Source organism: Talpa europaea (assembly GCF_964194135.1).
Source record: "Talpa europaea genome assembly, chromosome: 6".
NCBI classification, from domain to species: domain Eukaryota; kingdom Metazoa; phylum Chordata; class Mammalia; order Eulipotyphla; family Talpidae; genus Talpa; species Talpa europaea.
This window is the reverse complement of record NC_140072.1, coordinates 33,199,270-33,213,521: the sequence shown is the minus strand read 5'-3', so window position 1 is coordinate 33,213,521 and position 14,252 is coordinate 33,199,270. Positions and strand designations below refer to the sequence as shown.

At 34.3% G+C, this 14,252-nt stretch overlaps 1 protein-coding gene across 1 annotated transcript in view; it reads left to right on the top strand.

Annotated features, from left to right (window-relative positions):
- PSME4 (proteasome activator subunit 4) overlaps window positions 1-14,252 on the top strand; it is a gene marked incomplete at both ends in the record, with an annotated part of 81,250 nt that overhangs the window by 49,090 nt on the left and 17,908 nt on the right. Inside the window, 11 exons of the mRNA XM_084235038.1 lie at window positions 2,456-2,511; window positions 4,042-4,098; window positions 4,302-4,357; window positions 4,451-4,549; window positions 6,164-6,226; window positions 6,358-6,453; window positions 7,548-7,679; window positions 10,892-11,101; window positions 11,929-12,065; window positions 13,274-13,327; window positions 13,608-13,737. Of these exons, the coding sequence (XP_084091164.1) occupies window positions 2,456-2,511; window positions 4,042-4,098; window positions 4,302-4,357; window positions 4,451-4,549; window positions 6,164-6,226; window positions 6,358-6,453; window positions 7,548-7,679; window positions 10,892-11,101; window positions 11,929-12,065; window positions 13,274-13,327; window positions 13,608-13,737 (1,090 nt within the window). The remainder of the gene's footprint in view (window positions 1-2,455; window positions 2,512-4,041; window positions 4,099-4,301; window positions 4,358-4,450; window positions 4,550-6,163; window positions 6,227-6,357; window positions 6,454-7,547; window positions 7,680-10,891; window positions 11,102-11,928; window positions 12,066-13,273; window positions 13,328-13,607; window positions 13,738-14,252) is intronic.

The following is a 14,252-nucleotide window of genomic DNA, read 5'->3' as shown; positions in this document are numbered from 1 at the left end:
GATGTAGAACTGGCAGATTTCCTACTGCTAGGATCTGGGGTGGGATGAGGTGGTGAGTCAAGGTTGGTGCCTCAAACCTCCATCTGGTGACATATAGACATAAAACGTGGCTACAAAAAGATAAAATCATTAAGTCTTACTTGAGTAATAGAAATTTGTTTCAGAAAATCATTCTTTTAAAGGTCATAAGAAATATTTAGTTTAAATATATATTTACATTTGCTAGGACATTTTAGTGTAAATCACATCAAGACACAATCAAAGTTTAATTTGTTAGATAACAAAGGGATCAATTAAAACTAAATATTAGAAAAATCAGCATAAAAGGCATTTATGATAGGTAAGAACAAATACATCTGAAATACATATCTAATTATATGCTATCTATGTACTTGAGATCTGGAAGATCTGTTTTAATTTAAGATTTAAAAGTAAAAGAACCATTTTTATTTAAACGTACTAAATATTTTTAAATTCCATACAGGTTGATACATTTTTAAATTATTGTAATAAGTGTAAGTGTTCTTCACATTTTCTGTTAGGGAAATGGGTTTTTTAAATTAGCACCAGTGCTTTTGATGAGACTAGTTTTTTTAAATGTGGTTGCCACATTTAATCACATGTGTGATTGCCATTATTAGTGTCAGAAATGCTTACCAGAAAAACATTCAAATTCCCTACTTAATACTCCTTTTTCATTTGGTGTTCTTTTAATATGGTAAAATTGTTCATAATAGAGGTTGCTTTTTTTAATGTTGTTTTTAAGAATAATTTTGTAACTAATTAAAGTGCATGCTTAGTTAAATATTATTTATTACTAGGTAGGGACTGGGTATTGTACAACTCTTTCCTTGCTTTAGAAAACTATTTATGTGTTTAGTAGCAGCGAGGAAAGACATGTACCCTCCTGTTGTGGCTCATGACAATCACTTTCCTGTGCTTTACCTGGGAAGTGGGAAGTGGGTACATGGATGGGTAACAGTCTTATGCATTATAATGTTTTGTTTGCTATTAGAGCATAGTCTTTTCCTTTTCTGTGATGAAATCTTATGTTTAATAGAGATGTTGGATTCCCTGTTGAAGCTCATTGTAACAGGAATCTAAATTATTTTTTATTGACTAGATTCTGGATGCTTATATATTTTCCACACATACACAATTTTACAGGATGCTCAAGTTTCCCAGCTGTTGCCAAAGATTGGACCTTTTATAGAATACAAATCAGGTTTTAGATGAATTTGAACTTGAAAATCTCTGAAAAGCAAATTAGAATTTTATATTATAAGATATAAATGATCTTAGAAATAAGTTATGTGTAAAAAGCCATTCTTTGTTTATACTCTGTATGCTTGCTTTTGCAACCTAAAAAGGTATTGTTGCCATTCTAGGTACTAAATTATGGTGGGGAATGAACATAGTTACATAACTGTGGCATTTTACTAATGTTGTATTATTACCTACTGTTTAGATAAATCCCAGAGTTCATAACTAATCACATAGTAAGGTAGAGATTACAATTCCACTTAAATAAATGCAATATAGATGGAAGTATGTTGATTTTGAAAGTGTTATTTATTACATATGTTGTGTTGTTCATGAGTAATGAAGAATAAGTATGCAATTTCTACTACTAACTAACCTGTGTTGGATATGCTTGCTTCATGTTTCCTTGGCATTCACGTCCATGTTCCTCCTCTTCAAAAATACTTTATTTTTGTTCATAAAAAATTGTTGAATTGAATCTCATATTTTGAAATAAAATGTTAAAAATTAATAAATATTTATCATTGAAGAAAATGTAGATTTCAGATATCAAGGTTCATATTCCCTATAAAAATCTATTCTTGCATACCCCAAAAGTGAATTCAATGAATTAAGCTAGTTGAGTCTGGTTCTGGTAAAACAATTCTTATGACAGATCTTGAATTAGGAAATGGAGTGTTTTTATATCCAAACATCTTCATAAAAGTAGTGGTATATCACTGTAGATGTTGAGAGTGATCTATGTGGCTAATTTTAAGAGGAAGTGTGATGATTATCTAAGGAAACTGGTTACTGTAAAATTTGACTATGAATTTTGTTGTCTATATTTAACCTTTACCATAACATAACATGGTAAGGTTGACTTTTCTTTGTATAACTGTGTACATATTTATCACCAAATTTAAGCTTTTAAATAGTGTACATTAGTATTAGATTCATTTGGGTGGTGAATTTTCTCCCCTAAATTCATTAAGTTTAATTAACATTTTAAGATAGTAATATTATCCTTACTGAATTAGTATTAATCTTCACAAGGATAGAATAAAAAAATTGAAGTAATAAAGTTTGAGTAATATGTTTGTTAAAAAAGCATCATCTTTGTTTTGATTTATACACTCTAGCAATGAAAATTTCCTCTTTAATCCTTCTTTTTGGTATTAATAATAAGTACAAGCATTCTTGTTTTATGCAGGGTACCAAGTATGGTGTCCTTGGAAGAGACCAAGTTGTATACTGGACTTGAATATGGTATGTGAATCCTAATCTTTAGTAAATTGTGTAGTTATTGTCAGTTATTCTACAAATAATCTTTTATTGTTACAATATTCCCAGTCTCTCTTTTTAGTTGTATTATTTATTGAGGTGACAGTTTCCAACACTGTATATGATTTAGAGGTATAGGTTGGCGCATTCAGAAGTTTACCATTTACACACACACACCCAGATTACCATGATCCTCCACCATAGTCCATTGGCCCCCTACCCTCTTTGTTCCCCACCTCTGGTAACCTCACTTTTGCAATCAGAGTTCTGTGTTTTTTTCTGTCTGTTCCTTGTTTTATTATACTCCACATATGAGTGAAATCATTCCAGCATTTATATTTCTTCTGACATATTTCTCATAGTTTAATCCCCTCTAGTTTCATGCATATTTTTGCAAATGGCAAGTTTTGATTTCATCTTATTTTTTCAAATAACTGAGTGGCATTCCATTGTGTGTGTGTGTGTGATCTTCTTTATCCATTCACCTGTCATTGGGTACTTAGGTTGTGCACAATAACTTGGCTGTTATAAATAGTGCATTCATTCCTTCAAGTTAGTGTTTTTGCATTCTTTGAGTAGATACCTACAAGTGGAATTGCTAAATAATATGGTAGATCGATTTTAATATTTTGAGAAACATTAATAATGTTTTCCATAGGGGCAGAGTCAGTCTACATTTCTACCTGTGGTGTATAAGGGTTCTTTTTTTCTCTGTACCCTCACCAACACTCACTGTTTTTAGTTTTCATGATACAGACCAGATAAGTTTCCTTTTTATATATAAATGATTGTGAAATACACAGTAGTTATCTTTCCTTTTCCTGGAGAAACTGAAAAATTATATAAAGAAGAGCCAGTAAAAGATATGAATAGGGTCAGTAAATAAATATTAGGATGCTGTTTATGTACATGGGCAGATTTTCATATACTATAGCATTCATTTAAGTTTAGAATTGTTACATCTTACTTGATATAAATGGCAATATTACAGTCCTTATGTATTTTAACTATCTTTGTATGTTTTTATCATAGCAAGGTAAATTTTATATAAATACTTATGTAAAATACTGTTGAATGTTTTGAATCAAATGTTAATAGAAATTTAACAAACTTAAATTAATTCTGGAGATTAATTCTGGCAGATTAATTCTGGAGTTAGTTATGGACATTAATTGCTGGGGTATACTTTTTTTTGATTGTTTTAGATCACCCATGACTAATTAGAGAATCCTATGCAATTTGTAATCTCTAATTAGTGAATAGAACCTTTGAAATATTTGGCAGTGATGGTTTTTCCCTCCTTCCCTCTGACCAGTAAAGTTGTATAAGCAGGTCATGTAGATAAAAGGTTAAAAGTTATCCTGTATCATGCCTGACTAGTAATCTAAATATGACTGAGGCAGATCCATTGTTTTTTTTTTTTTCCTGATACTCTGTCCCTTCTTGACATAAACTTCAGCAATCTAAGAAGCCATCAGCATGTCTAAAATGCCTTATCTCATTTTTTAAAAATAGATCTATCCAGAGAAAACCACCGAGAAGCAATTGCTAGGGTCATAAGAAAACTTCTTAGTAAGTACATATATGCGTTTAACTTGTTTGTTAATAATTTTAGTCTGTACCTTATACGCTTTTATTTAACATTGTAAATTCTAATTGGTGAGTATATAAGGCAGTTTTTTTCCCCCTTTAACTAATAGATTATAAATTAATACATCAGGGGTTTTATTACAATTCAAAATATTTTAATCAAAATCCTTTTTCTTCTATTATAGACCACATACTTGATAATTCAGAAGATGATACCAAGTCATTATTTCTCATCATAAAGGTATAATTGTCATTTAATAACTGCATAATTATTAACACGACTGACTTTTATGTCCTGACTTAGAAATAAAAAATTTGAAATTCTTTGACGCAGATTATTGGAGACCTTTTGCAGTTTCAAGGATCACACAAACATGAATTTGACTCCCGTTGGAAAAGCTTTAATCTAGTAAAGAAGTCAATGGAAAATCGGGTCAGTATCTTACCTAACACTCTGAATTAATATTTTTAAAGATGGTTAATACTGATATATAGTCACCTGATTTAGGAGTTGTTCAGCTTACAGAGAAAGTTTTCTTATAAATAAAAGTGGTAGGTTTTCAAATACTATATTAAATATAATCAAAAGGATCCTTGCAAAAAATGTTTTTCCTTATATAAACTCTTCTGTCAGTTTCCATGATAGTTTCTGAACTATGGGAATTTGAAGTATAATAATGATGAAAATGTTTGGGCAACAGCATACAGGTTGCCTTGTAAGAACTTGACGTGGTAAAAGAGAAATTGTTTGCAGGCATACATTTGAAGCCTTGTACTTTATGCAGACCTGAAAAAAATATATCTCATGTTGTATTTTTGCTCCAGGAAAAGTTAACAAATTTATCTGGGAGCTTGGGGAAAAAAGAGTATCTTAGTCAGCCAGGACATAATCATAGCAGTGTTCTATAGGAAACTTTGGCTGAAACTGAGTTTAAAAAAGGTTGTTTGAGGGCCTCCCCGGTGGCGCAGTGGTTGAGCGCTGGGCTGCAAAGCTGCCTGCAGCCTCTGCACCGCCAGTTCTATCACTGGCCACCGGCAAGGGTCCCACATGGCACGCAGACCTCTCCTACCGTGCCCGTTGCTCCCCTCAGCAGTGTACTTCATCAGTCTGCCTGTTCTGATCCCACTCTGGCTCTGGTGAATTCTCTCACCCTCCCACGCTTCTGACTGTTCCCAGTGCCTGTATAAATAAATAAATAAATCTTTTAAAAAAAAGGTTGTTTGAGTTAATTGTTTAAGAAAGGGGTACTGTATATTTTAAACAGGGTTGCCACATAAAATGGCAGGAACATGTAGAAGCGTGGTTTGGTTTTAAATAGCACTCTTTTGCAGGTCCTTTGTTGTTTTGTCATGAGAAAGTATTTCATTTGTATGTTGTGCAATGGGAAATCATTAAAGGTTCTTATCTCAATCTAATTTGATTATTGGAAAGATCAATATTTAATTCAGTACATTTTGAAAAGAACTGCCACCAATGTTAAAAATAAGTATAGGAGGTTAAGACTGAAAAGCAGGGGAAAGTAGTTAAACTATTATAGTAGTCCAGATAGAAAACATAACTTGAATCAGTTGCTGTCATTGGGATGGAGATAGGTGACTTGAAAAAGGAGGAACTCAAGGACTAATGAGATAAACATGTAAAAGAGGGACAGTCTTTGAATTACAGATATTTGCCTATAGTAACTGAGTGGAAGATTTATGGTCAGGGAACACTAAACATAATTTTCACAAAAAGAAAAGATAAGATAGCCTGTGATAAATATACACAATTACTTAGAAAGGCTATTTAATATAGTGCAGATCCATTGATAAGCTAACAGAGAATGAGTTTTAGATGTGCCTTTTAAAGGGAATACCTCTACTATTAGCCATACAATCAATTGAAATAGTATATTTTGATATAAGTCTGATGGCTTTAGAATAAATGAAATACCTCCATTACCCAGCAGCTCACATGAACTAATTTTTCATTAAGAGTTTCAGGGGAATTCATGGTTGAGGTTATTTATAGGGAAATGCTGAAGTATTTGCTACTTTTATTTTTCAGCTCCATGGGAAAAAACAACATATTAGAGCACTATTGATTGACCGAGTAATGTTGCAGCACGAGGTAAATATCTTTTTAAAATCACAATGACTTCTGTAAATCGCATTTTTTCCAGGTGAATATTTTAGTATTTGTGTTACTTCATAATTAAATTAGCTTTTATTGAGATTTGATTTATTGTCTTCTTTTCATAGCTAAGAACACTAACTGTTGAAGGTTGTGAATACAAAAAGGTACATCAAGATATGATCAGAGATCTTCTTCGTTTATCTACAAGTTCATACAGTCAGGTAAGGCTAGTCCAAACACCGCCCTCTCCTACTGTCCCAATTTATTAACCTACAATCTAAATACCACTATTTAAACAAGAGAGTATAAATTATTAGCATAGAAAACATCTTTCAAATTGTAAATATATGCAAGCTAACTTTACTAGTCTTTTTATGTTTACTTTGTGATTTTTAATTAGCTGTCAAATTTAAAACAAATTATTGAAAGTTGATAGATAGTGCTAGTGTGATGTTGCTGCCACTTAATTAAATCACGTTTAACAACCAGTCTAGGAAAACCATATAATTCCTCATAGGTGTTATGCTTGGGCGTCAGGAAGCTGCTGCCATTTGAATCGTGGGCTCCATCCTTTAAGATAGCATAGGTCCAAGAGAGTATCACCAAGCACAGAACTGGAAAAAGTAAGAGATTCATGTATAACCAATTATTCCATTTTTATAAAATAATGAACAAGGAAACTAGTTTCTAACCCAGAGATTTTTAATGTTTAAAATGCATACATTGTGCAAAAATGAAAAATTATTTAAAAAAATGTATAAAAGAAAACTAAAAGTTTGAAATGCACTATGTGAATTGCTTTTTCTTATCATTAGTATATTATCTGTTACTACTTGACTAGCCCATCAGTTCTGAATTATATATAATGAATTATATAGAATATCTTTTTGGGTTTCAAAATATCTGGGCTATATTTAAAGTTTGCATTGAAAAGAAAATTTGAAAGTCTTTGATTCTCCTTGTTTTGACTAAGAGAAAACTGACTCTTCTAATTTAAGAGTAACTAGAGTGAAAAGTTCAATAGTTTGCTGATTGTTACTGAACAAAATGCTAGTTGTTCCTCTGTAATACCTCATTTATCAAAATTATTTGAACCAATATAACCATGGTGTGGTTGGTGGTAATATGTTTTCCTTTTGATAAAAAGATGATCATTTACTTTACTCATTTTTGGTATATACATGCTTTGATATATTTTTTCTGTTATTATGACATTTGAATGATAACTTTGTTTTTGATACATTTGATAATTCATTAGAAGTCATTCTACTTTTTTGCCATTTAATGAAAGTATTGTTAATAATATGTTCTCCAGGTCAGAAATAAAGCTCAGCAAACATTTTTTACTGCCTTGGGAGCATATAACTTCTGTTGCAGAGATATTATTCCCTTGGTTTTGGAGTTTCTCCGCCCCGATAGACAAGATGTCACACAGCAGCAGTTCAAGGTATAGGAGTTTTTAGTTTTACTAAAAAACTCTACACTAAATAATGTGTATGTGCACAATTCAGATTCTGTATTTAACATTTTGCTATGTTTGCTTTATCACATATCTATCCCTCTCTCCATCCATCTTGGCTTTTTATGTATATATTGAGGGAAGTTGAAGACTTGTATGTTTCTCCTTTAAATAAGGATAGGCCTTTTCTCTCCTTAATTACTTACATTTTTATCTGTGTTGTTATTGGTGTTATGATGGTTAAAATATAGGATGCAGTTTGAGTTGAATGTCCATGGATAATAGCCTGGCTGACCTATGGGGAGAGAAATGAACTACCAAAAATTTTAGAGAGGCTAACTAATGTGAAGGAAGAATCATGTAAGTTTGAACAACTGAGTGAAAACTTGTGTGATTAGTGCAGAGAAGGAAGGGAATGGCATAAGATCAGGAAAATGCTACATTCCTCGGAAATGAACTAGAAAATAGGTGATTGCTTATGTCATCAAATAGAGAGAAATGGGCTGATTGAAAGTGACTTAGGAAGGTGAATTGTTAAGACTTGGTGGTTGAGTATGAGGGAACTGAAAAGAGGGGGCATCAAAATAATTTAAGTTCTAGATTATTTAGCTGGTGTTGGTTATATCACACAGAAAGAAAACAGGGACAGGCCTCCCCGGTAGCACAGCAGTTGAGCGCTGGGCTGTGAAGCTGCCCACAGCCTCTGCGGCGCTGGTTCGATCCCCAGCTGCCAGGTGAGGGTCCCACATGGCGCGCAGACCTCTCCTGCCGCCCACTGCTCCCCTCAGCAGTGTACTTCGTCAGTCTGCCTGTTCTGCTCTCCGCTCTGACTCTTGTGAATTCTCTCACCCTCCCGTGCTTCTGACTATACCCAGTGCTTATATAAATAAATAAATAAATCTTTAAAAAAAAAAAAAAGAAAGAAAGCAGGGACAATGGATGGTGAACAACTTTAAACAAGTTTAATTTTTTGTTGTTTTTATTTTTACTATTTTTTTCCATTTTACTTTTTTGTTTTTATGTTGAAGTAAATTGAAGTGGGTCCTGTAAACTAAAGGACCCACTTATCAAGTAGGGATGTTAACATTTACCTAAAGATGTTGCAGACATCTCCATATCTAGAATTTGTAGCTTACGTACACCATTTCAGAGAAAGTTTTGAGCTGCAAGATCCTGGGAGGATAATTTGAAAAGGACCAGTTGGGAAAGGTTGAGAAAAATTCCATTGGAAGCCTAAGAACTCACTGAGAAGAGAAAGGTCAGAAAGATAGCAAGAATGAGGATGACTCACAGAAGCCAACAAACCATCTTCCTTCTTAAGGAAGACTTAATTGATCAGTAGCATCAGTTGCTTTCTAGAGAGTTAAGATGAGAATTCAGCATGTTCCTTGACATAAGCTTGTAAGATAAGTCAGCAAGTTATAGTCCAGGCTCAGTTGCTTGGTTTTGTTAAGTAAAGCATTATTGGAATATAGCCATGTCATTTCTTTATGATTTGTCTGCAGCTGCTTTAATGCTACAGTGGCAGAGGTAATAAGTCATAACAGGAGGCTTGGCAAACTATTTATTTACTCTCTGATCTTTCACAGAAAAAGCGTGCTGACCTCCAGTGTACACATTAATTTAGGAGTCTTGTAGAAAGTCTAACTCATTGGGTGGTATATTATTGACCTTGTTGAGGGCAGTTTAAATGGACAAAGTCAAGTAAATAAGATCAATATTAAAAAAATATCAGGGCCTCTCTGGTGGCGCAAGGGGTTGAGACACAGCCTATGAGGCTGTCCACAGCCCCTGCAGCATGAGTTTGATCCCCGGACAGGGAGATACCCACATGGCACGGCAGACCTCTCCTGTCTCTCCCGCTGCTCCCCTCAGCAGTGCATTTCAGTCAATCTGCCTGTTCTGTTCCCCAGTCTGTCTCTGGTTAATCCTCTTACCCCCCACACATCTGGCCTGTACCCCAGTTCTTGAATGCATAAATAAATAAATCTTTTTAAAAAAAAATCAGGCGGGGCCTCCCCGGTGACGCAGCGGTTGAGCGCTGGGTTGCGAAGCTGCCCTCAGCCTCTGCAGTGCCGGTTTGATCCCTGGCTGCTCCCCAGTCACTGGAGGAGGGTCCCGCATGGCGCGACAGACCTCTCCTGCTGCCCGCTGCTCCCCTCAGCAGTGTGCTTCGGTCCTTCTGCCTGCTCTGCTCCCCGCTCTGGCTCTGGTGAATTCTCTCACCTTCCCGTGCTTCTGACTGTACCCAGTGCTTGTATAAATAAATAAAATAAATAAAAATAAATCTTTAAAAAAAAAAATCAGGCAAGGTTTGAGTCACGCTTTGGTATCGTCTATTGCCTTAGTGTGATGTTCCTCGAAGAAGAGTAGGCTCACATGTGAGTAGTCCATGAAAGTGGTCTAGCTCTTTGCCTGACCCCAAATTAAATACCCTGTGTACAGTGTAATAATATACAAAGACATTTAGGAAAATGAAAGAACCTCTCAAAATTGTTTTAAAAAAAGTCAATGAGACCAATAAAATGAAGGTTACCAGTGATCTTAAGAGCAACCTGTAAAGAAGAGTAGAGTGCAGGATGGATAAGAAGCCTGAGTGGAATAGCATTAGGGTGAGTGTTCATAAAAATAACAAAATGTTTTGGTAATGCTTTTTGTGGGTTTTTTCATGTTTTTGTTTTCGGTAAAAGGGGTACTGTAGAAGGGATATCTACTGTCGTCAGAATTATTCTGATTAATGATACCTTTATTGATAAAAACTATGCAGTATAATTAAGCTAATTTTTATAGACTCAGGAAAATACTCAGCAACAGGATGATAACTACTATTTTAGAAATCATTCTAAATGTTATGACCTACAAGACCAGCACATTTCACGGTCTTTATGATATAATTGTCATAGAAGAGAATTGGAATGGAAGCTATGTTCTGAGAAGCACTACTCTTGCATGTCCATATTACCTTATTAATAACTGTTCTTTGAACTAGTAAATAACTTACAGAAAATATTACTGGATAACAAATGTCAAATTGAAGTTTCTAAAAGTATGGTAAACATGTATACATATTTTACTAACCAGAGTCAAGCATTTAAATAATCCTTATTTAGTAAATTTAAAAAAAAAAAGCAGTATGCAGGTGAATTGACTACAGTTAAACAATGCATCTTATTTCCTATATTAATCTTTCTTTTCTTTAGGGCGCCTTATATTGTCTCCTTGGAAATCACAGTGGTGTATGCTTGGCAAACCTTCATGACTGGGACTGTATTGTACAGACATGGCCAGCAATTGTTTCTTCAGGACTTAGCAAAGCAATGTCCTTGGAAAAACCATCAATAGTGAGACTGTTTGATGATCTTGCAGAAAAGATTCATCGGCAGTATGAAACAATTGGTTTGGATTTCACAGTAAGCAATACCACCCTCACTGCCCCTCACCGCCCCCCCCCAACATGCCCAAGGAAATACTGCCTTATAAAGTTCCTTTTATTTTTCTTCTTTTTTAAACAATATATTCTTCACATCTGATTCTACCATTTTTAAGCTGTTTTTTTTCCAGTTTTTTTGTACTTAACGATGATTGCTACAGCTAACAAAGTGGAGTAGGAAGTTGAAGCATGGTCAGGAGAGAGAGAGAGGTGGTTTTCTGAAAAGAGGCACAGAGGGTTATTACATTATTGCTTTTACCATTATTCCCTATATGTCCATGCCCTCATTTTTCCAAGAGTGGATTATATTTTAGGAAGTCACCTACCAGCTAAACTTACAAAAGATTGACCATAGGTTTCATACTTTATGGTGAAGAAAATTAAAAGTATGATTTTCAAATGAAAGTAAAGAATATCAGTTTCACTGGTGCTGAAATGGAAAGTTGTAGCAGATTATATCAGAATTTTCAAATGCTTATCTATTCACAAAAGCATATTTGCAGAATTGTACAACTAGATATTTCTGATTCCAGAAATGTTAAACACTGTATCCACAGAAATGTTATAACCAGTATTGGTCATATCCCATTCCCCTATTCCCATAGGTCCTGAAACTACTAGCTTACTTTTTTGGTCTCTGAATTTGCCTTTCCTGAACACTTAATATACATGGATGGAATCTCATGCTATGTGGCCTTTTGTATTTGGCTTCTTTTCATTTAGTATAATGTCAAGATTTATCTAGGTTGTAGTATGTGTGTGTGTTGTGTACTTCATTTTTTTCCCCTGGCTTTTCTTTTTAATAAGATTCCAAAGTCATGTACTGGAATAGCAGAATTACTTCAACAATCAAAATACCCTTCTACCAACCAGATAATGCTTAGCTCAGAAGAAATTAAAGAAGGACTCAAACGGCAACAAGAAAAGAATGCTGATGCCCTGAGGTAATTATAAATGGACTACCTATCAGCATAGATGGCATTATAAATGGTATGCTTTAAAAATCACTAAAATGTACATGAATTATAACTGCTAATGAAATGTACACATTGATTCTGAAAAATATAAAAATGTCAGTAGATAATTATTGTGAAGATTTCTGATTGTCATTTTTAGCTGTGGAGGTGGAAAACACCATCTTAAAGTTAGTAATCTTAATACCACATTTCTTGCAATATGAATTCAAATTCAACTCATGTACTTCTTAATAGTTCTTGTAGTAATTATTTTTTTATCAAATTTATACAAATTTTGCATGAGGATATGACTAATCTATTTTGGATTTTTGAAACTAAAGCACTCAAGCAGGAACCTTCCTAACTTCATTCTGGTTTTGCCTTATAAATATGCTTTATAAATATGCTTATAATATGCCTTACAAATATATAAGGCATATTTATATAAACAGTAAATTCTCACTGCCTCAGGTATACCTGGAGTGCCATGTAGTTAGACTACTCAGCTAATTGGTTACTACTAACAAATCTACTTGTGAATATCCACTCATGAGCAGTGGAGTTGATCAGTATACCTAGCACTTCATGAATGTTCTTTTTCCAATGTCCCTGTTCACATACCTGTATGCACTCTGACTTGCTTCTCAACACACCTTTATAGTCTGTTGATATAAAGTAACAGGAGGGTAAATGTGGATTTATATTATTTAATGCTTGCCTTAATATTACATCAAAAAAGTACCTCTCCTGAATTATTTTTTCTTTTTTTATTTTAATATTTATCAGTTTTTACATTTTTTAGACAATATTTGCTTCCTCCCACCCCCCCTCAGATTGAGTCCCCATAGAATTTCCTTCCCTACAGCACCCGTGCACCATCACCTCAGTCCCCTGTGCTCCTCCCTCCCTCCCTCTCACCCCTCTCCCTCCTCATGTGCTGCAGTATGTCTCTGGTTTATAATTTTGTCTGTTTTTGCTTTGTTGTGTTTTGTACTGTTGTTATTATTTTTTTTTACACTGATGTCTTATTTGGTTCCTCTATATTCCTGTTATAAGTGAAACCATCCGATATTTTTCTTTTTCCTTCTGACTTATTTCACTGAGCAGAATTCCTTCTAGCTCCATCCACGTTGCTGCGAATGGCATGAGTTTATCTTTTTTGATTGCTGAATAATCTGAATTATATTTTTTTTAAGGAACTATGAAAATTTGGTGAATACTTTGCTAGATGGTGTGGAACAGAGAAATCTGTAAGTACAAAAATTCTTTTTTAGTTCTCAAAGCTTCAATCTTAAAATATTATAGTAATTTCCTAACCTAAAAACCATGAATAAAATTTTTCACAAAAAACTGTAGTCTAAGTCACAATTTTAGAGGACTAAAAGGGAAGTTTAGGATTATAATTAATAACCAATGTTCTTCAGTATAGCTATTTTAATTCTTGGGAAACCTAAGATTATGTTTCAAAGACATTTAAGTGATTTTTATAATGGCGTGTTTTGTGATTCTTTCCCCCACCTCCTTTTTAAGGCCCTGGAAATTTGAACATATAGGCATTGGGCTTTTGTCTCTACTCTTGAGAGATGACCGGGTGTTGCCTCATCGTGCCATACGATTTTTTGTCGAGAATCTCAACCATGATGCAATTGTAGTTCGTAAGGTAAATACTTATAGTTTTGCTATGACTTCAGGTTTGAGAACTTTTTTACATCATCTAAAGCCTTACAATTCCTCACAAATATGGCCTCCCTGGTGGCCTACGGGTTAAGTATCGGCGCTGCCACCGTGACAGCCCTCCCATAGCAAAGCAGCCTGAGTTCGCTTCCCGGCCAGGAAGCTAACCCACATATGGCGCAGCAGACCTCTGCTGTTTTGCCCACTCCTCCCATTAGCAGTGTTTTTCAGTGGATCTGCCTGTTCTGTTCCCTACTCTGTCACTGATGAATCCTCTCAATCCTGCACCTCTTGCCTATACCCCAATTCCTCTATGCAAAAATAAATAAAATAAAAATTTTCAATAAAGGAATAATTATTTTTAAAAAGATTCCTCACAAATAAGACACAATGAATACCTTGACATGTGTTGGCTTGAAATCTACCTTCGTTGGTTAAAGGATGATAATAATTCATCCAGCAAATACATGGTGGGAGCATGTTTAGGCACTGTGCTTTTAA